This window comes from Crinia signifera, chromosome 2 (genome assembly GCF_055691185.1).
Source record: "Crinia signifera chromosome 2, ASM5569118v1, whole genome shotgun sequence".
Taxonomy (NCBI): Eukaryota; Metazoa; Chordata; class Amphibia; order Anura; family Myobatrachidae; genus Crinia; species Crinia signifera.
The window spans coordinates 194,287,589-194,313,532 of NC_139218.1; the positions used below are offsets into that span (position 1 = coordinate 194,287,589).

Genomic DNA, 25,944 nt, shown 5'->3' on the forward strand with positions numbered 1-25,944 from the left:
AAAACATTTGCTTGATTTTACTGAATTGCACTATATTGCTTCCTATTATGTCTCCCATATGTTTGTACTAGGGGAGAATCTGGAGATTGATATACTCCTAACAATACATCTGTGAACCTTGTCAAGTTCCAAACTGGTTTTGTATATCAGTATAAGGTTTTAAATGACCTTTATTGCATGGTTATCTGTGAGCGCTATTACTTCCAATTCACTCCTTGTCTCTTGCTATTGTATGTTGGGTAGTTAAGGTGTTTCTACCTGGTGAACTGGTGAATAGCTGCACATTGATTTTGTTGCGCACATATCTGGACAAATATTTTTTCCTCTGTACCTGCAACATTGTCACTTATGTAAAATCGGGTTGATCGCGTTGATTTTCACTTTAAAAATAATTTAACAGTTCCCTATGGGAAAATTGCGTTGATCGCATCGCATCAACGCGATTTTGTCTTTCACCGGCAAATTAGCTGGTGATTGACATAAAATCGGGTCCATCGCGTTGATTGTATGCCTTAAGTGCCTGAAGGTGCCCACAGATGCTACAATTGTACTGTGCTATGCGTTTTTGACTGTACAATGGTTCTATACAATTTTTCTTCCAGCTTGCTATGAGATGAGCACTTGGATGCATGTGATGAACCCATGTTTGTAATGTTAAATTTCAGATGTAGTCTAAAAAGTACGTGCAGCACGTACTTTTTTAGACATACAATATCGGCTCCGGGGAACGCGCATCGCATCGCACAAGCCCATAAACACCATCCAATAATTGTACATAAGATGCAATTTGTGCTTAAAAAGTACAAAACGCATTCGATAATTGATGCGTCTGTGGGCACCTTTAAACTTAAGGCATACAATCAACGAGATGGGCGCCGTGCTAGGAAACCAGTTCCCCAATTTCTACTGTATACAGCCATTTTCACCCATATATATATGTATATTCACTAGATATTGATTAATAATTAAGAGAGCGCGACACTAACCCACAAAAATTACAATGCATTATAGATTTTTTCAATTAAAATGTATGCAATAAAATATGGTATCATTTAACCTAGTGGTAATTTCTGGAATTATTGTTGTTCTGCCATACTTTATCCTCAGCCCCAAGAACAATGGTACTGTAAAAAAGGTATGTGTTGGCACCTCCTGGATTACAATAAATCCTAGGAGACATACTGTATCTGCATACCCATCAGGTAAAGCAGTAACTACAGGATCCACCCAAGGTTTTCTGAATTTAATTTGGGTGACAGAGTTAAAGTTTTTACCAAATGTAAGTAGTTCCAGGTACCAGTGAAAGCATAACTACAGATTGAGTATCCCTTATCCAAATATCCATTATCCAAATTATTCCAAAAACCATAGTCTCCAAAATGGACTTTTTTTTTTTGCTAAAAACCTACTGGGGACATCTGTAACTTGTACTACTGAGGAAAAAAAACATGTAGCTGGCACTGTGATTGTCTGGCATTCAATTCAGTGTCTGGGATTGTACACAGATTTTGTTTCAGGTTTCAAAACCTTGTTTCGAGCACACATGAAATACAATTGTGTGCATTTCATGTTTTTGTACAACATAAATGCAAGATACCTCCTTCAAATATAATAATTTTCCAAAATACGGAATAATCCATTATCCCAAATTCTTCTGGTCCCAAGCATTTTGGATAAGGCATACGCAACCTGTACTGATCTGCAACTGGCAAGCACTATTTACCCACATTCAGTGGTTGAGCAACAGGAATGGTCAGTAAAGGTAAGTTGCTGAAAGGAACCACAATACAACTGTCCAAACCACTTTTCTTGCAGCCAATTGTGTCACACAAATAAAATCATAGCAGACTTTTGACATTCCACCTCACCCCAAAAACGAAGGTGTAAAGTCCCTTTATACCTGTCTGGCACTCCTTGTGCTGTGTGTGAGGTTTGCACGAGGTGGCCTTGGTTTGTGTAATTGGCTTGCAGAGTAGGGCCTTATTTTTGAGGAGTCGTGGAGGCTGCGAGGATGGGAGTTTCAGTGCATCTGTTTGGGTACTTGCCTGGAACAGAGCAATAATGTATACAGTCAATTGTGCAAGATATACAACCTAGGTACCTCCACAGTATACAATTATATGGTATTACTTACATCCCCAATTATTTTTGCTGTTACTGTTGGTACAGCACCTAAAAAAACATAAAGCAAACAGTAGGTGATACAGTTCGGAAGCCTTAGAAAATAAATATTAGAGATAAGTAGATATACGAATTCGTAAAGAGTAAAAGTTAGATTGGCAAGTAAAAACGATTAAGAACATTCAGTAATTCCTAAAACGAAATCTGGCAATCCAATACAATAATGATGGTGGAAAGGACTTAACAGCAGAATGGATTCAGGCATAATTATGCAGTCATTCTATATAGCAATGGACAATTAACTTTGTTGTTTTATTATGTTTTTTTATAGGCTATTAATTACAAAAATATGCACTGAGTACACAACAGACTGTTCAGTAAAGTCAAACCTATAATCTCACCTTGTAAAACATTGGTAGAGTTTGCAGTGGGTTGTGCTACAGGGGCACTTGCAAGTGACACTACATTGGCAATCACTGGAGTAGATTCCTTGGCTCCAGATGAGCCTGCAGAAGCTGGTACTGCTTGGACCATAGGAACATTGGATGCTGAAACAAAAAAGTACTATGCTGAACTATTCCACAACACAATATATAGCACTTACTATATAGGTTTGGGTTCAACCATGGCCATAACTGTGTGTAGTTTGTGTATTCTTTCCATACTTGCATAGGTTTCCTCCCATAATCCAAAAATATACTGGTAATTTATTTGGCTCTCAACAAAAATGAACCCTAGACTAAATGTGTGTGAGAACATGTGGTAGGGAACATAGATTTTAAGCTCCACTGGAGCCGGGACTGATGTGAATGGTCAAATATTCTCTATAAAAGGGCCATGGATGCACAGAAATTAATCAAAGGAAAGCCATTGTGAAACCCTACTTTAAAAAACACACTGTATGCTTGTACAGTATTTAATTTCTGTTGAATAAAACATGGATTAACAAAAAACTAGAGAAAACAAGCATCCTAAAATTTTGCATGATATCATGTACAGTAGAGGCATGGTCAACTAGCGTGCATTATTGGAGTCTTCTAAAAATGTGCCCAGTCTTGCAGTGGAAGGAGTTAAACTAACAAAGTACTCTTGTTAAACTAATATACCTGCTGTTGGTGGGTGCTTACCTTCATGTAACGAGTCCGTCCCCCAGGTGGCTGAAAGAGAAAGAAAAGTTCTTATGGGATGACTTACCCTAAATATTTGCTTGACATAGACACTGTATAAGTGCACCGCTGCGCTCGCCATACTAAGGGCACGGTGCCTTGCAACAATTGGCACCCTATTATATTCTCCCTCTATGTCCACGTGGATAGTTGAGTAATAAAAACTGCATGAAAAACTCATGTCGACCTTTTGACTATGTCAACCAATAGTGGTTCCCAAATTCCACGTACACCAATTCATACCCTGTCTTCCGATTAATCAGAAAAGTAACTGATGGGCTAAGGCCAAATACGGCTCTCCCTAGCCCTGCATGTGCTCAAGTAAATTGTGGGCTAAAGGGAAAAAAAGTTGATGCTGTGTAAATTAATGGAAAAAACTAAATAGTCAAGCCAAGAAAACCCTTCTTCGACATAGAACTAAAATGTTTAACTGCTCCAAAAGGGACCATTTCCATCCAGATACAACCAGAGCCAAGCTTACTGTCATACCAATGCTGGGAAAGGACCCTCTTCTTGGTAACAAGTACAGACCAATTTTGTTATTAAACACTAGACAAAGCTTTCTTCCATGTAAAATTCTTGTAGGCAGTCTGAGCCCTTTACCACAACCGTTCCACCAGTAGTGACTAAAGACAGCTCTACCCACTCTCCATCCTTATATTTGCTCCTATCACTGAACCTTTCACTTGCAGGATTCAGGCATCACTGTTGATGATTCCCAACACAAACACTCTCTCCTACAACACCCTCTTCACCCTAACTTGCCTCTTGCTTTGTTACACAAACTCTTTTGGGAATAGTTTAGTTACAGGGAGTTGACAAGGTATAAGATTAACTCCACAAAGATCAAGGTCTTGCCACATACAGGTATGTACACCTACGTTTTAAGCTTCCAGTATATGCAAGCAGCTTAAAACACCGGTCTGACTTGAGCAAACTTTCACCCAGCACATTCGCAAAGTGATCAAAGGAATAGAAGGTAACAAACTGCGCCTGGAATCTGAGGAGCCCTGGGGAAATGGACCGGGTGGGGTCAGAAATGAGAAACGACCCCATGAACTTTTCTGAAGACCAGGCCGTAGACGCCTATCCATCTGCAAGGACAGCCCAGAATCCACTGAGGTACCATCTGCCACAGTGGGTGTAGACTGTGAAAGCAGAGTCAACTGAGGAACAATAGGAATTGAAGCACTTATTTCTAATTGGCTGTGGATGTCACACAACTCCAATAGTTTATTCAGTGCCTACTCCAAGATACTGTAGGACAAAAAAGAAAAAATCTCAACTGCACTGTCTATACATATCGATAAAGTGATAACATCATGTCAATTTCCATGATGTATGCAGTGTAAGCAGGACAGCTTTAAGAACACTAGTGTAATGTTGAAAATAAAAGCACAAGTTTATTTTCTATGCTTTCAATGCCCATGTGCATGCCAGCTTACATTTTGTTTCTAATAATAATAATAATAATAATATGATGCTGAAATAGCCTTCAGCGTGTTGTGAATTCAGGCACTGCACATAGTTGCAGGATTTTATAGAAGGGTTGGTTAATGGGAAGTATTTTCTTGGAGAACATTTGAGTGCAAATACGTTCACACACATTTACAGGATGCAATTTGTTAGACTCTAGATAGAGCTGCTTTGAGGTCTTTCAGAAATAAACTCTTTTATAATATTTATTTAAAAAAAAATGGTTTTGTCCTTTAGCGACTGATGACATACACCCACTATATTACAGTGTAATATAAAAAAAACAAAAACCCCAAAGATATGTTTGTCCAGATATGATGCCGTCATGCAAACAAACCTGCATTGTTGACTGGAGGAGGATCTATTGCGCTCTGTTGGCTGCAGAACACCAGCACACACATCAGATTACAGAAGTGCTTCATCTCGCCCTTCCACTTCAGGGACTCACTCAACTTTCCTTGTCGCTTGCAGCTTTCACATTTCCCCATCTAACAAAGTACAAGTTCAGTGAAATATAGATTGACTGTCTTAACAAGGGTACATAATATTAAACACATTTTTAATTTTGGCATGGGATGGAGTGCACCCCCATTCAGCAAACATGTTACACAATTGCAAAATTTCCAAGTGGTGAAGCAGCAGTATTCTGCTATTCCCAATAAATCCTTTTGTATGCCTCTGGTTCATAACAATACAGCTTTCCTGATCAAAAAGAAGAGGAGTGCTGTGCCATAGCTTGTAAGGCCTCCTTTGGAAGAATAGTTTTTTTTTTAATTGATACATGCACTATGGAGCGCTCCTTTTCATCTTTGTAGAAATAGATACATTAGGAGTCAGGAGCCTGTGTGGCGGTAAAAGGAGAAGACGGTCTAAAAAGCGGACTTGAGTGCTAATGAAATAACAAGGGAACAGGGACTGTGAAAAGAACGGTTTTCCTGGGACTTCTAGTTCCACAAAATAGACTTGTGTAAAGCTAACATATTTGCACACTATCCTATACATACACACTAGTAAATCTGCTCAAAGCTAACACTTTGAAAGCTAGTCTGCTACTTTGTGCATGTGTGAGAGAGAAAAAGATGCAGTACACAAACACTTTTTTTTTTTTTTTACAAATTGACACTAGTTGGTGGTACAGAGAACACTTTAGGTCCCCATCCACTACTGCGATTTCCAAGCCAATAACTTTCAAACCTTGCACCTTCCAGGGCGGCAGGATCACATGCCCTATATCAGATATATATGCAGTCCTTTTGCATGCAATCCCATTCCCTGCTGTGGGATTAGATGATTCTTGGTGCAGCCGTGCCAATCGCCATCTCTTATTCAGTGCACACGGGAGCACGCATTGGGTCGGAATCAGATTTGGGACTTTTTCATCCAATTCCTCAGAATGGGATAAAAAGGACCAAAATCACACTAGTGGATGGGGTCTTTAGATCTTGGTGCATTTCCGCCCTGTTGTCTAAGAACTAATTCGAACATGTTTGAGATTGAGCGGTTATGGAAGAGACTGCCGTATCTCTCCCAACAACGACGCCTGTGCGCTTTTTCTCTAATGTAGCAATCTGAAATCAGAATGGTATAAAAAGAGCGCTATTGCACAGGGATCCCTATTTATCCAGAACCTCAGTAGGGAGATAGATTAATTGCAATCTGTGGGAAACCAACAATATTTGTCCATGCTTCATTCATTGGGTCCTAAAATAGGGCAGGAGAAGGGGAAAACGGTTTTAGAATTGATCACAGTAGTCATGACTTCTCCAAGGAGGAGTCCCAAATCTGATCCTTCACTAACTCTACCAGGATTCTCTATGGTGTAGGGAAAGCTACTTGAAGCTCTCCAATAGTCTCAAGCCAAGGTTGCTCTAAGCCTAAATAGGAGGCATGGCCTCAAAATACACCTGCTGGTCATAACTCTTGGGCACGTCCAACACTTAAGGAGATGACATGCTGATGTTGTGCACATAGGGGGGTAATTAATCCGTGCCAATTTTTTTGCCAGGAGAAAATCATGAATTTTCAACTGTGCTGATTTTTCACTTGGGCAAAAAACAGCACATCGAAAACCGTGTGGATTGGCGAATTTGCCACCGATCCCCATGTTTTAGTGAATTTGTGGCAGTTTTCGCATTTTTGGGGGTCCATTTACACCCATGCCCATTTACTAAAAAAATAAAAACCCAATGAAATGGCATGGGCGAAAACAGACACAAAAACAAAAAATTAAAATAATTTTTTTGCAAAAACGTCCGTGATTGAATACTGATAGGTGAATCAAAATACGGTGAATGAATACCCACTATAGTGGGGGATATGCAATCTGCCGCCGCTATTTCCGACGTGGGAAACAGCGGCAGCTCCCTATTCAATGCTGTCATTAAAGACAGCATTGATGCGGGATGACGGCAGAATGGGCCCGACTTCAGAAGATGTCGGGCCTGTTCTGCCGATAACGGACGTGGATCCGGTCCGCAGATCGACAATCCACGGCCGTTTTCGCAGCCACGCCCCCTTTGTGCCCATCGACAGCCGTGACATTGAATCCCATCTGTCACCGGGCCTTGGATCACGGCTGTCGGCGGGTATCGACAGCCGTGATCCAACATTGCATACCCCGCATATTATCTATTTATAACTACAACACCCCCACAATGCACTAAAACTCTGTTTTGGCAGAGGGCTAAGGAAAGAGTGACTATTGATTATCAAACATTACACTTGAGTTTTTTAGCTTGACATCAGCTCTAGGATGTGGGTTTTATCTTATAACATAGTGGGAAGTATATTATGATCCACATGCTTTCCTTGTTAAAGCCTGAATGGAATGTCAATACCACTGAAAAGTGTATGCTGGCTGCATTTAAGCATCACTTTTGTCAGCTAACTTGGAATATGGAAGTTCTCTTCCCATTTTCTAGAATACGAACCCCCTATCATCTCTCTCACACACATGCGATGGCAAAATACATCACATTTAAAAACACTGACATTTTTCTTAGTATGTGTCCTCACCTGATAAAACAACACTGTGAACTTGGACATGCACTCTTCCCCGCAGAACTCCTCCAATTTCCCACCAAAATGATTCCGCACCAACTTGGGAGATGTCTGACAGCAGTAACTACACATTTTACAGTAATTCCCCCATTTCTTTGAAAGGTCGTGTTTGTATAGCAGCTTGCAACCTACAGAACAGGCATACAAAAATAAGTAAACCATTTCTAATCTAATAACTTTACAAAATGTACCCCATTATCAAATAAAACCATAAAAAAAGGACTGCAAAAACAATGTTTAGGACTAATTTTCATGGGTACAATTTCTGCACTTAATTACAGAATGCTCTGCTGCCTTAAAGCACCCAGGCATTGAGAATCTGTGTATACTACAGGCACATCCTATTCATATTCAAGCCAAGAATGTTGTTACCATGGTGTATGAAAAGCCACCTCACACGTTTCTATAAAACCATTTCCAGTACCTACTGCTCCAACCTAGTTTTGGAAAAGCTGTATGTACAATACTATATCGAGGTAAATATAAAATTACGATCTTACAGTCTGCTTTGTGAAAACAGAAACCCATCTGTTCATTTTTGTTTCATTAGGTCTTTCACAGACAAACTAATATCAGGTCACGTGAAGACATAAGTGAGTGACGGGAATCATAAACATCATAAGGCCCAAAGCAGTCACCTCTCTACAAAGGTGTCCACATACATCTAGCCACTTTTCACAAGCAAAGCTTACCAAATATTTATATGCATCATGCCTATATTCTGTGTGTGACTTCAGCTCTATCTGCATATGAAATGGTAAAGGACAGCATTTTCCTGAATAGCTATCATTAGGAGGTGCTTATCCTGATATGCCACATTGAGCATTATGGGGTTGCTCCAAGGTAGGCAGATCTTCGTTTAGGTGTATTTAAGTAATGGCCCATACACACTTGCCGACTTTAAGCTGAAACTCGCTCAAAACAGACGTTTTGAGCGAGTTTCAGCTTAAAGTCTGCAAGTGTGTATATGCCACCGATGCCCGACTAGCGATGATGCGCGCTCCTGCATCATCGCTAGCAAAGTGGGCCATCTGCTGGCTTTACCAGCACGTCTGGCGATGATGGCTCATATTTGAGCCATCATCGCCAGGTGTGTACGGCAGCCAGGCTGAAAGATCAGAGACTTTCAGCCCGACTGACCGCCCCCTCCCTCCCCCTGCTCCCCGGCGCTGGAACATACTCACCGCCGGGACAACTGCGCCGCTCTTCCGCCGCTATCTCCCCCTGCTCTGGCGCATATGTCACACTGATGCGCCACTCAGTTCCCCAGCCCGTCGGACGCCCTGCCCCCCCTGACCCCTGCTCCGTGTTCTCTCCGCAGTGCTCCACACAAGGAGCATCTACTGCCACCAATGATTTCTTTATTTTCTGGTAATATATAAATTGCTGACACATGCCAGCAATGTATATATTACTGGCACCACTGCCACCAATTATTTATTTATTTGCCAGCAATATATACATTGCTGGCACATGCCAGCAATGTATATATTACTGGCACCACTCCCACCAATTATTTATTTATTTGCCGTTAATATAAACATAGCTGGCACATGCCAGCAATGTATATATTAATGGCACCACTGCCCACCAATGATTTATTGGTGCATGAAAGCAAGGATTATACTCACGATAATACCTTTTCTTCGGAATACTTCATGGCAGCCATTACCTTGGGTTTATCCCCCTCTCTCTCCCAATTAGACAGGTAGTTTTTTCCCTCCCTAGGATCCAGCTCCTCCTCTTCCTTCTGCTATATAACTGAGCACCTCCCCTTAAACCATAGTCTTTTGAATGTCTCCGTCCCGATCCTAGGGAAAAAACAGAAACAGGGAGGGCTAAAAAATATAGGCTGCCATGAAGTATTCCGAAGAAAAGGTATTATCGTGAGTATAATCCTTGCTTTCTCCTTCATACTTCATGGCAGCCATTACATTGGGATGCACCAAAGCAGTAGGGCGGGATATACAATACCTCAAGCTAGCGCTTGTCTTAGGACTTCGCTTCCAAAACGTGCCTCTGCCACATCCAGGGCATAATGCTTGGAAAACGTATGCAGAGATTTCCAAGTAGCCGCTTGACATATCTCGCTGGCTGATACGTTCGCCTCTCTCGCCCATGAAACCGCCATTGCCCGTGTTGAGTGTGCCTTGATACCCTCCGGGACTGGATGTCCTACTTTCTTGTAGGTAAAGGAAATAACTTCTTTAAGCCATCGTGAAATTGTTTGTTTCGCTGGAACGAATCCCTTCTTCGCACCTTGCGGAATCACGAACAAATTCTCTGATTGTCTGTATGATGCAGACCTGTCCAAATAAATTTTTATGGCTCTGACCACATCTAATGAATGCAAATTCTCCTCCTTTTTATTTGAAGGATTGGGAAAAAAACAAGGTAATATGATTTCTTGATTTAAATGAAAAAATGACACCACTTTTGGCAAAAAAGAATTTTTAGTCTTCAAGACAACTTTGTCAGGAAAGATTTTAAGATATTGGTCTCGAATGCACAGCGCCTGGAGCTCACTAACCCTTCTGGCTGAAGTGATCGCTACCAGGAAAGCCACTTTCCATGTCAAAAATTTAAGGCTTGTCCTGTCCAACGGCTCAAATGGAGCCTCCATAAGCCCGTTCAGCACCAAGTTAAGATCCCATTGAGGAACCGTAGAGCGAATCCTTGGCCGGATTCTCTTGATGGCCTGACAGAATCTTTTTTACTAAGGTATGATCTGCCAGCCTTTGGTCTAACAATACACTTAATGCTGAAATGTGCACTTTGAGAGTAGACACTGCTAGGCCCTTGTTGAAACCGTCACACAGAAATTGTAAAACATGAGACATGGTTGCATTTGGAAACTGAAATTTGTCTTTAGCCCACTTAGCAAATATCCTCCAGACTCTGTAATAGATGGCCGCTGAAACCTTCTTCCTAGCCTGAAGAAGTATTTCTATCACTTCTGGGGACAGATGTTTCGCTCTCAATTGCTGCCTCTCAATTTCCATGCCGTCAATGACAAGTTCTGAGGATTTTGGCATCTGATTGGTCCCTGAGACAGAAGGTCTGATGATACTGGCAGAAACAGAGGTCCTGCTACCGCCATGCTCTCTAGCATCGGAAACCAAGCCCTTCTGGCCCAAAATGGTAGAACTATCAACACCTGGCATTTCTCTGACCTGATCTTCCACAGCACCCTGCGAATGAGAGAAAATGGCGGGAACACATAGGCTAGGGAATAGCCCCACTCTTGTGACAGGGCGTCGACTCCGCACGACCCGTGTGCTGGGTACCGGGAGAAGAACCGGGGAACCTTTTTGTTGACCGATGTCGCCATTAGATCGATCTCTGGCATGCCGAAGTTTTCTACTATGAGCTGGAAAACGGACAGCTTTAGTTCCCATTTGCCTGGAATTAATGTATTGCGACTCAAGAAGTCTGCAGCTTGATTCTCTTCTCCTGGAATGTGCAAGGCCGTAATAGACAGGAGATTTACTTCGGCCCACGACATTATGTTCTCCACTTCTTCCAACAACACCCGACTTCTTGTGCCTCCTTGACGGTTGATGTAAGAGACTGTCGTGACATTGTTTGAAAACATCCGCACATGTGACCCCTTTATTTCGTCTGCGAAGAATTTTATCGCCTGACACACCGCTCTCAGTTCTCTGTGGTTTGATGACCAATTATTTTCTTGCATTGACCACCTCCCTTGGCACTATCTTCCTATCCCATGCGCCCCCCAGCCGGAGGCGCTGGCATCTGTAGTTATCACTACAAACGATGGACTTTGCAACGACCACCTTCTTTCTTTTAACAGATCGTAGCTCCACCAATTCAGAGAGTCCTTCACTGCGTTTGGAATCCTTATTAATTGATCTAATTGCGTGTGATCTCGTGAGAACCTCAGAAGAAACCATTGCAGTGGCCTCATTCTCCATCTGGCCCACGGCGTAACCTCTACTGCTGAGGCCATCATCCCCAGCAAACTCATTGCCGTTCTCAAGGGCACGCGGGACTCGCTGTGAATAAGAGAAATTAGTTGTTGAACTTTCTCACATCTTCTCTCTGAGAGCGCTATTTGAAAGGAGATGGTATCTACTAGAATGCCTAAGAACTGGATCTTTCTTGACGGGATGAGACGACTTTTTTCCCCAGTTGATCATCCAGCCGTGTCTTTGAAGAAACTCAATGGTATAGTCTCTCGCTAGTATACTTTCTTCTTCGGACTGTGCTGCTATCAGGATGTCGTCTAGGTATGCCCATACCATCACCTTTTGTCTTCTTAAGCTTTCTATTAACACCACCAGAACCTTTGTGAAGACTCGAGGTGACGAAGTTAGCCCGAATGGCAGGCATGTAAACTGGAAATGTCTTTCTTTTATGGCGAACCTGAGATACTTTCTGTCGCCCGGAAAGATGGGAATGTGAAAGTACGCATCCTTCAGGTCGATTGCTACCAGATAATCGTCCTTTCTGATTCCCATCAAGATAGACTTGGTTGTTTCCATATGAAACTTCTTTTTTCTTAGGCGATCGTTCAGACTCCTCAAGTCGAGGATAGTTCTGAACCCGCCTGAGACCTTGCTTATAACAAATAGCCGGGAGTAATACCCCAGTCCTCTTTCTTTTAACGGAACTTCTTCGACTGCTTTTGTGTCGATCAGATCCTGCACACTTAACTTCAACACCTCCTTTTCTGTTTCCGATAAAGGAAGTTTGGAACTTAAAAACTTTGCCCATTTTGGCTTTAACAGAAATTCTAACTGGTATCCTTGAGATACTATCTCTAGGACCCATTTGTCCGAGACGTTCTGTTCCCAGACGTGAGCAAATTCCAGCAGTCTTCCTGCTACTGGGATTCGCTCTATGGCGCCTCTGGCGTCACTGCTTCTGAGTTGCACCAGAGCTTTCGCCTCTCTTTTTAATGTATTGGCGAAAAAATGCCCGTGACGTGCCTGACGCGTACTTGTCACGAAAAGGCCTACCTGGCCTGTATGACCTGGCCTGTCTAAATGACTGCCTGTTAGAGTAGGAATTAAATCTACCCCTCCTATCCTGGGGTAACCTGACCGATTTACCCCCCGACATCCTCTGAATCATTTGGTCGAGCTTACTCCCAAAGAGAAAAGCACCCTCATACGGAAGTGTAGCCAGCTTATTTTTAGAGTGCGAATCCGCCGATCATGACTTTAGCCAGAGCGCCCTCCTGGCCACTACCCCTGAAGTCAGGGACTTGGCTGAGAAATCCAACATGTCTAGTGATGCCTCACAGACATAGTCTATAGCCATTTGTATCTGAGCCAGGCTCTTGCTCATATGATCTCGGGAGGTTTTGTCCTGCATATCATCCTGCAATGCCGCACACCATATGCGTAATGCTCGAGACAGAGAGGCTATGGCTACGCCTGCCTTCATAGACACAGAGGTTGATATGTGCAACCGTTTCAAAGCACTCTCCATCCTTTTTTCCATAGGGTCCTTTAAAGAAGCACCGTCCTCTAATGGAATAGTCGTGCGGGTAGTAACCTCAGACACGGATGCATCAATTTTGGGCACATTGCTCCATTTCAAAAAGTCCTCATCTTCTAAGGGAAACATTTTGTCAACCCTCTTAAAGGACCCGACACGTTTGTCCACATTATTCCACTCTTTTATCAATATATCCTTGACAACCTTGTGGACCGGAAAGCACCTGCCTTTCCTTGATCTATCCTCAAATAGAGTGTCCAGCTCCGTCTTAACTGGCTGCTTATAATTCAAGGTCTTCTATAGATTTTTCAACACCACTTCCACCAGACCTAAATCAAACAAACGCTCGTCTTCAACCACTTCTCCAGACTCGGCCGTAGAACCACCTGTGCCGTCATCAGAACCGGCCCCTACTGATCCACCGTCATCGTCCACATCCAAACTGGTCTGAGACCTAGACCTCTTATTGCTAGTGTATTATTTCTTAGAAACAAAATTCTTCTCCATCCACTCTCTAAGCTCTGAAATCTGGCTAGACACTGAAGCAGCTTCTTTCTTCTGAAGACAATATTTGCATAATACATCCTCTCCAATAAACGACTTGTCACACTCTGGGCAAATCTTATCCAATCTCTTTTTGGCTGTCTTCTTTTTGGTAACTACAGACACACTAAAATAGAAGAAAAGATAGACTAACTAACTGACTACAAGCAGCATAAAAAGAGCAATAACCAGTCCTCACTGAGGACTTACCTGGGCAGCGGTACATTCACATTAGGAGAGGCTTCCTCCATACTGCAGCTGAAGTTCCACTCCAACCAGCACACCATGCAGGAAGAAGCAGCAGCGCCTGTTACACCGGCCAGGCGCTATATATACCAGCACTTCCGTGCTGTGGAACGCAAGCGACCTGCAATGGAACGCAGGCCGCGTGCTGACGCGTCGCATACGCGTCACTTCCTCCCCGGCGCCCCTAGTCACGCAGGACGCCGAGTAAGGAAGCGCTGGCTGCTTCTTGTCTGTGGAACGCACGCGGTCTGCCTATGCAACGCAGACCGCGCGCCGGAAGCCCGCGTCACTTCCCCTCCGGCGTCTGCTGCCCCAACAACCAGGAACAGACGCCAGGCATCCGTGACACGCTGGACGCCGCTGCGCCCGCCTCCTGAGTGCTCCGGACTCACCGTCCACGCCATGGCCACCGCACTCAGGCTCCTGGTGAGTCCCCAGCCATACTGCTTACAACTTTACCACTTTCTCTGGGTTATAGGCTCCGCCAACCCATTTCAGTGAGCACAGATCCATGCCTCCGGCTTCGGATCATATATACAGGGTAAGGCACCGCCACCCCTCGCTGCCAGGTCTTTTACTTTTCACCCTGACTCTAACCTAACTACCTGTTCACAGATAGAGGAGACAGGAAAAAGACTATGGTTTAAGGGGAGGTGCTCAGTTATATAGCAGAAGGAAGAGGAGGAGCTGGATCCTAGGGAGGGACAAAAACTACCTGTCTAATTGGGAGAGAGAGGGGGATAAACCCAATGTAATGGCTGCCATGAAGTATGAAGGAGAAATTAGCATGTAGGTAATGAGCAATGAGCATGTAGGTAAGCAGCACTTTTGTGGCATTATATGTAATGGGCATTACCGGGTGTGGCATATGTGTAATGGGCATTACGGTTTGTGGCCTAATGTGTAATGGGCATTATGGTATGTGGTATATGTGTAATGGGCATTGTAGTGTGCATAGTCCCCTGTCCCCCAAAGCCATGCCTTAAATTTTTCGCAGGCCAGAAATGTATATGTTAATGCCGCAACTGCCCCCCCAATGTATATTTTGTTATGGTGTAACGTATACATTGCTGGAGTAAGTGAATGGATTTCTCCCTACTTGCACAGCTGCAAATGAAATGTTTGCCGTCAAAATGGGTGGGATTTTGCCCGGTCAGGGCAGCGCGGGGTGGAGTTTACCTGATTGCTGGGCTCTGAATATATGCAGCCCAGCAATCATTTCTGAATCAGGCCCCAAGAACAGGAATGCACTGAATAAAAGGGCTTCTGCTCCAACCCTTGTAATTCAAACCCCGCCCATTATGTAAATCGCCTTTTATATGAAAGATTTTCAGCAAAGTCTTTCGCCTCCTGAAAATCTTTTGCTCTTTAAGGAAAATAGCTCAGTGTGTACGCACTACTTTTGTGACAGATATATCTATCAAAGATTTTGGGAAAGTCTTTTGAAATGAAAATCTTCAAGAGTGTATGGGCCTTAAGAGCCATTATCATGTGGCTCTATACTAGTTATCCCATTGGGATAATATGTTTGGGGTGCGGCGTCACTGGACTGGTGTGGCGGAATAGCTAGGGTGACACTATTTGATTCTATTTCCCACTTATATTTTCTCTAACACTATTTCTTTAAATATTTAAAGTACATTTATTACTTTCACATCGCTATTTGTATAAATCACACCGTCTTCTTAACACTACCATTTATTAACGCTTTCAATTTCTCACGTGTGCTGCTGTGGGCTTTCTGTTTATGCTGATTTTTTGGAGATGTCACACCCCGCACCTAGATATACTGTAGCAATAGGGAAAGTCTAATTATTCATTATTTTTATGCTTTTCTTTGGGTGAATGAAAAAGTGTCTTCTATTGCCAATTAAATCAACTTGGAATGCAAATGTTTCCATGTTTGGAGTATAGGATATAACGGTCAGTTTGGACTTTCACACAAGGCATGTTAATAGCCGCACTTTGCAGAACTCACCCTCACTGCAGAAAACCTTCTCAATTCCTGAGAAGCGTACAACCTCCTTGATCGTCTTTTCAATCTTGCAGTACTCGCACATGGCTGTAACCATGTTAATTTTTTTGTACTCATCGCAGCATGCTTTACCACAGAATTGGTACATTTTACCCTGAAGATGAGATTGGAACAAAATCAGTCAAACAAACAATAAAATAATGCAAATAATGTATTATACTCATCTCCATGAAAAAGAATGCAACTGGCATTTGCCATTTGTATACAGCTGCTGGAAATAGGAGAATGTAGTACTGGGAGCAAATACAAGCAATATGCAAGAATTGCATTAGCCTCAGTAACTAAGAGAGGGCTGGCAGTACTCACTCTGCTACATGCCAGTACTCAGGCATGCGAGTGCACTGCACACTAAAGGTACATACACACTGGGCGATTTTGCCCAATATGCATGCAGACCAATGGTGGAGAAAATAAATAGGCTGTAAATCGCTCATTGCATACACACTGCACGATATACGCCTGTTTTAGAGATTATCCTGGGGGTGGACGAATTTCCATAGCAGGACACTATGGAAAACTGTCCACCCCATGACTCATCTCCTGGTATGAGTGGTGGGGCCAGTGATGATGCTGGAGCATGCATCAGCGCTCACCGCTGGCACGTTCACACTGGGCGACTTGAGCTGAAACTACAAAACTGTGCTGCTTTCAGCTCAAAGTTACCCAGTGTGTATGAGCCTTAAAAATCCAGTGGAGGAAAATAGTAGGTGTCAAAAGAACTCGGACACTGCAGTACAGACCAAAGTACAATCTCGCTATACACAGACCTATTCACAGATCCCAGAAGGTATTTTTTGGCCAGAGATTTAAAGATTACTATTACAGTCCAGACTTATAGTTATGGAAAAGGTGGCTTATCTAGTTGTGAACATTAAAAGCCCAAGACACGGCCTTCCCAATTTCCTTGTTAACACATTACAACACTGTGGCAAGTATTTCCTTTTTTTTTTTTTTTTATAACTGGACTTACAGTACCAGCTTGCATTTATATAGAAAATTTATTGCACTATGCTTGCTACCTTATAATCCAAGAGATCTGGCTTGGTGGTAAACAGTCGGGTGCAATGCTGGCACCGTAGCTTCACAGTTAGACGTGAAATGGTGCTCTGCTGCTGTGTTTGTGCAGCTAGCCTTTGTAGACCAACAGCTGCTGAAGTATTAACTGTTGAAGTGGAGGTGGTTGATGTGGCAGAGACCACAGATGGCGTGCTGCTTCCAGCTTGAGTTGCCGATGCTGCATTGACATTCATAATCACTTGGCCTTGGGACAGTGGGACCACAGAGGAATTCATGCCCGTGGGTTTGTTGAACAAGTTCTGTAGTTTTGCATTGGATAAAGACGAAAATATACTTATGATTATAATAAAAACTAAATAATACCCCTTTTCCACTAGTAGAAATAACCAGGTAACCTAATTCTGCTAATGGAAATGCTCTCTTGTCAAATAACCTGGTTTGGATTCCCCTGCAATCCAACCCAGGTAATTACCAGGGTTAAACCCAGGATGCTACCAGGTCGAGAGGTAGTGGAAACACTCCTAACCCGGTATATTTGGAAAAACAGCTGATTGGAGCTTCTGGGGCAATTTGTACATGTTTAAGTGCACATGTCTAGGTACACCAATGGCTCAGGTATAATGCAAACAGTTTCCACAAACCTTTTACATGTCTTGTGTGAAGACACTTTTGAAAAGGTTTGATAACGAATATTTGGGCCTAATATAAAAGCAAAAATGGTACTTGTGTCGTTTCATGGCGCGAGTCTGTGTTTACTGTTTCAGGCAGCTGTGTTAACTCTTTCTTTAAAAATTGACAGTTTGACAGAGTCTGTGTTTACTTTTTCTTTTAAACTTAGCAGCTTTCCAGAGTCCTACACTCTACTAGGCTAGCGCGCGCTCACTCTGTGCTTACTCTGTGTAACTGTACTAAGCTACGTTATCGGTGAAATAGCATCTATTCTTTTGTGCTGGAGTAGCGTCCCAGTCACAAACAGTGTCTGTAGTCGCAAACAGCATCTAGATGGCCAGTCAGAAGTTGAGTCCCAGTGACAGTTGCATCCCAGTCACAAACACACTATCCACGCCACCCCGAAGTGTGTACACATCCGACTGACCTTTTCATACCCCCACTATCCATGTCGGCGTGGAGCTGATTTTATATAGTGTGGCGAGCGCAGCGAGCCTGAAGCGTGACGAGCGCAGCGAGCCCCGTGAGGGGACACGGAATACATGTGAAGTAATCCGCTGCGCTCGCCACACTATATAAAAACAACTCCACGCCAAAGTGGATAGTGGGGGTATGAAAAGGTTGGTCGGATGCGTACCGTGTCCGCTAGCCACACTTCGGGGGTGGTGTGGATAGTGTGTTTGTGACTGGGACGCAACTGGGACTCAACTTCTGATTGCGGCCAACTAGACACTGTTTGCGACTACAGGCGCTGTTTGTGACTGGGACGCTACTCCAGCGCAAAAAAACACTATTTCACATATAACATAACTTACTACAGTTACACAGATTAAGCACAGAGTGAGCGCGCGCTAGCCTAGTACAGTGTAGGAGTCTGGAAAGCTGTCAAGTTTCACAGTATAAATAAACACAGACTCAGGTCGTGCACTCTGGCAAGCTGCCAATTTTCAAAGAAAGAGTAAACACAGCTGCCTGGAATAATAAATACAGACTGGCGCCGTGAAACTACACAAGTACTGCAAAAACATTTTCAAATAAATATTTGTGGTAAATAATTGAGATCTCAAACACAAGTGTAAAAAAAAAAAAAAAAAAAAAAAAAAGACATTCTTTTGTAAAGATTACAATGTTGTTATTTTTATTTCTATACAAGCTCCTCCTGAGAAAACAGTGCTAATCACTTTCAGTATCTAGTCTCACCTGAAAGGACACTACACAATTGTAACTGCAGAAATTTCGGATGGTTCCATCAGACATTGCCAAATGATACTGGGGCACAGCCATAGTTTTACAGCTGTTACATTGAATCTGTATGCCTGTCAGACGAAAATATAGTGAGCGCACGCAAATAGTTTAACACAACTCATATAAGAATGACTATTAAAAGAATAGTTCCCTTAAAGGAAATGAAGTATAAAAGGGAATTTAGACCCATAGTTAGAGCCAATTTTCAAGCAATGTAAAACTAAAAGCATGTATACATTCGGTCTTCTCTCAACCGATCAGGTGACAATTAACAAAGCCCAAATAATAGAATAAAACAAGCAATCACACATGATCTGCTCACAAACATAGCGACTGAACAGCATGGAATAACATCCAATCAAAATCAGAGAAATGCTTTTTTTTTGTACACTTAGGGGACACTGCTATATTTGGGAGTGTTGCAAAGCTGTTCCTGGGCAGATTGGAAGACAAAGTTTCCATCCAAAGCAGATTGGAAGACTATGCTGCTGCAAGACAACTTTTCCACAGAGGCTCCATGCTCTGATGACCAGGAAGTATCGGTATCTGGATGCAGAGTGCTACTTCAATTTGCTTGCTTAACTGCTGTTTGTAGCAATTACAGAAAGCATTGTTATATACATTTTAAAGTAGACAAAAAAAAAAAACATTTAACCAAACTATATATATACATATACACACACATATTTTATATATATATATATATATATATATATATATATATATATATATATATATATATATATATATATATATATATATATATATGTGAAAACAAGAAGATGTGTGGCGCCACCTGTGAGAAACCTCAGTCCAGATACCAGATAACCCAGGCAGTATCCCCCTTCTAATTACGGGGTGTCAGCCAATCATTCAATCGTAAAAGTAATGGTAAGTTACTTTAGGAAAAATGTGGGGACAATGGATGAAGATACGGCGACTATTGCTCTGGAGTAGTCTATACTGAGTGTGCTGGTCCGCACAGTTCGGACCAGCACACTCAGTATAGACTACTCCAGAGCAATAGTCGCCGTATCTTCATCCATTGTCCCCATATATATATATATATATATATATATATATATATATATATATATATATATAAAAATATATAAAACACACAATAAGGGCTTACTTGTCTTTATTGTAAGGAGCTGCAATAAGAATAACTTGCATAACTATAAACACTAGTAACTTACTGTATGGTTATCATTGTCATGCATGCAACAATGGGGGAAATAGGTCAAAGCTCAACAGAGGTAAAGCTGAAAGAGCTAAAAAACCAAACAATTTGCTTTTGTAATTTTTCGAGCACATCCTGTAAAATAACTAGAAGCCAATTGGTTGGTAATTTATGTCTCTCCAAGCTTTGATAGATTTCCCCCCTTGGTTCTTCCCATTAACTGTTCCATGCATGTTAAATATTCTTCCTGGCTGACAATGATAACAATAAACTGTCGTCATATGATAAGAATTTGATAAAAGAGTGCAGTGTGGAAGGAGACACACAAGAATGAATAACTTTTCAAAAAATTATATATATATATATATTTTTTTTATAGCTCAACATACCTGATGACGTGACACTCTGTACTCTGTAGGCAGATAAACAGTTTACGGAGCAGTACAACTCGGTACGGCCTATACTGTTAGTGTTTTCAATCATTTCTGCTGACGAACGCAATGTTTTGCAAAGAGCACATGGAGTGATCTTAGCAGATTTCTGTTGGGAAAAACAAAATGTTAAGTAAAAATGAAAGAAAAAAATGGCAAGCGCGCAGTGGTTCCAGAAATCCAGTCCCAAGGAAAATTTGTAAAATATGTGGACAAGAAGAAAGGAAACACTCTCTCACCACATAACTGAACCTAAGCATAACATATAAAATTAATTTAACTTTATTTAATTTTTTTTCTACATTTCTCAAAAAGCAACTTTTGTGCTAATGATGCTGTAAAAACAATTCTGATATTCTAAGGCGCACTGAGGCAAAAAATTAAAAATAAACCCTAGTGTAGAGTTTCTAAAACTATTTAATTCAAGGTTTTGAAAGATATTCCTGCTTCAGCAAAGACTTAACTTAAGCTGGGTACACTGTACAATGAGTATGCTGAACAGGCCCAGCTTGGGCAGCTGCAGAGCGAGGGCCATGCTGCCCTCACTGATGACATTCTGCGTATAGGTCTGAAGAAAGAGGTTGTTGACAACCCATGGGAGCATGAATAGTCAGTGACATAGTGGATACACACTAGAAAATGTGTCTGATATGTCGGCTCAATGGATTGAACAACATAACTTAAAAAAACACATCTGTCAATATAACTTAACTATATGGATGCAAGCATGGATATCCTGAAAACCTGGACTATAATGGCAGAGTTTGGGGAACACTGCACAAGGGTTATTTTCTTTCTTTTGTTGATAAAAAAAAAAGCAATAATAATACAAATCAAATTTTCTATTGCATCTTCATGGGGTATACTATACAAGTAGGGTGGCCAATCCCGGGATCAGGATCGGCGGGATCCCGGGATTTGGCCCCCAAAACGCCGGGATTTCAATCCCGGGATTGGAGTTTCCAATCCCGGGATTTCGGGATTAGATTGCGCATGCGCGCAGTCTAATGCCGGGTAGCGTCTGAGCATCGCTCAGACGCTGCCCGACTTCTTCCGGCAGTACTGCACAGCGTGACGAGATCAGAGGTCACGCTGCGCAGGCAGAGGTCGCGCCCGGCAATGTGATGCCGCGCCGCCCGCCCAGCCAGCTATGAACCCGCCCAGCAAGCCCACTCGCCCGCCCAGCCAGCTATGAACCCGCCCAGCAAGCCAGCATGCCAGCCCGCACCATGGACAACCCGTCCCCCCCACCCAGCAACCGGGCTCCTGGCAACCCTGCTGCACCCTCAAATGAAGGTAAATGTGGGGCAGCTAGGGTGTCTTTTTATTAGGAAAGCCAATCCCGGGATTGAGCATTTTTCAATCCCGAATCCCGGGATTGAAAAAATGCCCCGGCATTGGCTTCCCTATATACAAGGGAGTAACAAACTGAGGCAACCAGAAGCAAGAGGCAAATTTATAGAGCGTGGTGATGTGATAAAGTGGCCAGTGATAATGCACCAGCCAATCAGCCCTGAACGGTTTTAAAAACCCAGCCTGTAATATGGCAGTTAGGAGCTGGCTGGTGATGAGTACCAGCCACTTCACCAGGCTTAGTACCGCTTTCAGATCGCAAAATGCAGGGTTGCACTGGGACTTTGAAATAGTTCAAACCTGAAGCGACCCTGCATTTTGTGCTCTCTGGCCCCTTCAGCGACCTGGCAATATTGACGGTTCGCTAAAGTCATGCGGGGGGGTCATGTGCTGACACATCCAATCGCATCCGTGAGGCTATAAGCAAAATCTTTCAATTTACACTCACCATGAAGTGATTTTCCTCTGGTCTTCGCAGCTGCCAAGTAGCCCAGGACTTACTCGGCAGCTGCGATCAAAACAGCTACTTCCAGCCTGTTACCAACATCATCATCCCTACCCTAGCTTAAGCACACCAGCGGTTTCCCTGAAACTCCCACCGTTTTTGCGGTCACTCCTATGAAACTGCTGGGATCCACACCGCCCATTCCCTGTCAATCACCCTGCATTCGGCTTGCAAATAAAAAATATTTGCGTTAGTCGAACACAGCCGGGCCTCGTGCTCGCGCATTGCAGCCAAATTCACATGTGCAGTAGCCCGATAATCGGTAGCATTCCAATTCGGACCAGACCAACCAGGTCTGAATCGGGCCCATGGTCTCAGCCTGAGAAAAATCCTAGCCGGATAAAATAATTGTTTTCCCATATGTGAAGTTTTCTTTTTTTTCGCTCAATTCAATAATATTTATTAACATTTTTTGCACAAACAATAACAAACACCCCGTACATATAAAGAGGTAGCTGTAGCATTAATGACACTGCATATATGACAGATACTTATATATCAGAAGCACACAGTCTAATATGTATAAGAAGGGTTAATGTGTCACTCTCATATACCAAAGTGTAGCACCATGTGTTATTTGAAGCACACCCATGCCTGAACGCGCCATTCGGGGATAGACAAATATAGGCAATACAGAATATGTAATAACACAGTGCTTATGTACTGAAATTAACATATTCCTCCCATACAATAGGTAACATTAATTTGTATTCTAAGGCTAGTCGCAGTATCTAAACAAACCTAAAATGAAAAATAATTTGGATACCAGGAAGAAAAAGTAAAATAAACCCCAAAGCAAACCTATCACATAACCCCCCACCCTGTATAACCTGTCCCCAATTTAGGCATACTTGGATCCCTTAATTCAACTTACCCCTATCCCACTAACTACACTTACTAAAAGTCTATATCTACCCATCCCTCCCACCCATAGCAGATAAAATAATACCCCTTTCACACTGCAGCTCTTAACCGGTATATTGCTAATTTTTTAGCATTTTAAAATGGTTAGAGCTGCAGTGTGAAAGCGCTAGTCTGCATTTACCGGTTACAAATAACCGGTACTTGGAAACGGGTAATACGCAGAGTCCTACACGGTTCAGAGACGTTTTTTTATGCAGTGTGAACAGCTCTGAATCGGTATATGGGACTCAGGCAGCAGTGAGCACTGAGCTTGCTATCAGTGCAGTGAATATTTGATGAGCAGGGGCCGCTCATTACATATGCACATATGTAATGAGCGTCTCATTACATTGCTTTCACACGGCAAACCTGCTTGAGACCCGGTATTTATGTGCGGTGTGAAAGGGGTTTAAAACTAATATACCGGCTTTCACCTGCAATGTGAAAGGGGTTTAGTGGCTCAGACCCGTTTTAAGAGACTGAATGAACTACATTAATATAAAAGAAACAATCATGGGAAAAAAAAAATGTTAAGAAAAATAAACACTTATTTTTGCCAAATAAAGTTAAAAAATTTCTTGTTACTTAAATAATAGCATGTCATTACCTGTTTGAATGCGGTGACACAAGTGGAACTGCAGAATTTCTTGCACTGGCCATCAATGTTCAGCAAGTGGCACTGACCCGAGCCGCTATAACAGTAACCCCCGCAGTTCTCACAACAGTTCATGGTAAGGTTATTAGCAGAGCGGAATTTTGAGAAGCAGACATCACTGCAGAGCTTATGCACCACATTCTGATAATTTACCTCATGTCGGATCTAAAAACAGATGAAACATTGAATAAGCAACAAAAAATAATGAATCCAACCTAAAATAATAATGAACCCAACCTAAAAAGAACGTTCGTATACATATGGTGGACCAGTACGTACTGGGTAAGGAACAATTCTGTTTCTTTTTTTTCATTTGGTGAATGCCACATAACACTAACTTAGTTATTGCTTAGGCCACACTTACCACTGCGTTTTTTAGACACACACTGCACTTAGTGGAAATGCTATTGGTGTGAATGGTAACAGTAGCTTTCCTCTTAAGCTCATAAGATGACAGACAAGATTGGCAACAGAAGTCCATACTGCCACTAGGATTATCAAACTGAGCAGTGATAACGTCCTTGGGATTTGCGATGACTCTAATGAAGAGACAAATTGAACAATAAGCATGCTTTTAAAAAAACTGAAACCACTGTACATGCACACTAATAAATTGAAGTTTCCATTATCAAGTTCTGACTGCTTTTTTACTGGAAAAGTAAAAATGATTAAGTGTTTATTTTACTTTTGTATTTTCTTTACTTGAGCTGACAATCACATGATTTTGAGCTGTATTACCATTTGGTATATGCTATCTATTGGAGTAATTCAATTGTTGCTCTGATCAGATGCTTATAAGCCACAGCAGACACATTTTTCTCGCAGGCTCTGCAGGTGCAGAAAAAAAGGGGATTTTGTACTTACCGTTAAATCCTTTTCTCAGACTCCATAGGTGACACTGAAGAGTTCCAGTGGGGAATAGAAGGCGACCACAGGGAGCTTGGGCACTTTAGAATAAATTAATAGTGACTAACTCCTCCCCTTCTACTTCCTCTCCTAGGCAGTTAAGTATGTGCCCGGAGGGAGCTGGAAGAAAGGAAAAACAACCCACTTCCGAGAGGTCAAACATAACATAACAAGTCACACACACACTCACATAGAGTGAACATATAGTTTGAAGAATAGCATTCATAACAGAATGAACTCATCCATAAAACTTAGTAAAACTTAGAACTCAGACTGAGTACAGTAGTCTCTTTAACCTCAGGTAATTGACCAACCTGAAAACCAAACAGTAAACCGGAGAGACAGCGTCGGGTGGGCGTCCAGTGTCACCTATGGAGTCTGAGAAAAGGATTTAACGGTAAGTACAAAATCCCCTCTTCTCTTTCCTCCACTAGGTGACACTGGAGAGTTACAGTGGGGACGTCCCAGAGCTCCCAACACGGGTGGGATGACGCTGAGAACCCCTTAACACAGAACGGCCAAACCGCGAAGCGGCCGCCGCAAAAGTGTCAAACTTGTAAAAGCGGACAAAGGTCCTCTGACCAGACCACGTAGCCGCTCTACATAGATCCTGTATAGAAACTCCACGGGCAGCCGCCCAGGAGGTACCTACCGACCTTGTAGAATGGGCGGAAATTGAAGAAGGTGGCACCCTAGAGGAGGCCACATAAGCTTGACGAATTGTCAATCTGATCCACCTGGCCAGGGCCTGCTTGGAGGCTGGCCAACCAGGACGCAAGGAGTCATAGAGGACAAATAAGGCATCCGACTTACGTACAGACTCTGTTCTGGCCACGTAAATTCGCAAGGCCCGGACCACGTCCAGCGCCCTAGACTCCTGTGAGTCCTCCCGAAAGGCCGGCACCACAATAGGTTGGTTAATGTGGAAAGCCGAGACCACCTTTGGGAGAAAAACACTAGAGGT

At 42.5% G+C, this 25,944-nt stretch overlaps 1 protein-coding gene across 3 annotated transcripts in view; it reads right to left on the reverse strand.

Annotated features, from left to right (window-relative positions):
• Positions 1-25,944, reverse strand: part of ZMYM4 (zinc finger MYM-type containing 4) — a 119,912-nt gene that overhangs the window by 16,643 nt on the left and 77,325 nt on the right. For all 3 annotated transcript variants that reach the window (XM_083173487.1, XM_083173488.1, XM_083173486.1), the window contains exons 7-18: positions 24,439-24,613; positions 24,027-24,239; positions 20,617-20,767; positions 19,000-19,115; positions 17,133-17,429; positions 16,057-16,207; positions 7,779-7,951; positions 5,101-5,251; positions 3,249-3,278; positions 2,523-2,669; positions 2,135-2,172; positions 1,901-2,045 (exon numbers count right to left, since the gene is read on the reverse strand). In XM_083173487.1, coding sequence (XP_083029613.1) covers positions 1,901-2,045; positions 2,135-2,172; positions 2,523-2,669; positions 3,249-3,278; positions 5,101-5,251; positions 7,779-7,951; positions 16,057-16,207; positions 17,133-17,429; positions 19,000-19,115; positions 20,617-20,767; positions 24,027-24,239; positions 24,439-24,613 — 1,787 coding nt within the window. The remainder of the gene's footprint in view (positions 1-1,900; positions 2,046-2,134; positions 2,173-2,522; positions 2,670-3,248; positions 3,279-5,100; positions 5,252-7,778; positions 7,952-16,056; positions 16,208-17,132; positions 17,430-18,999; positions 19,116-20,616; positions 20,768-24,026; positions 24,240-24,438; positions 24,614-25,944) is intronic.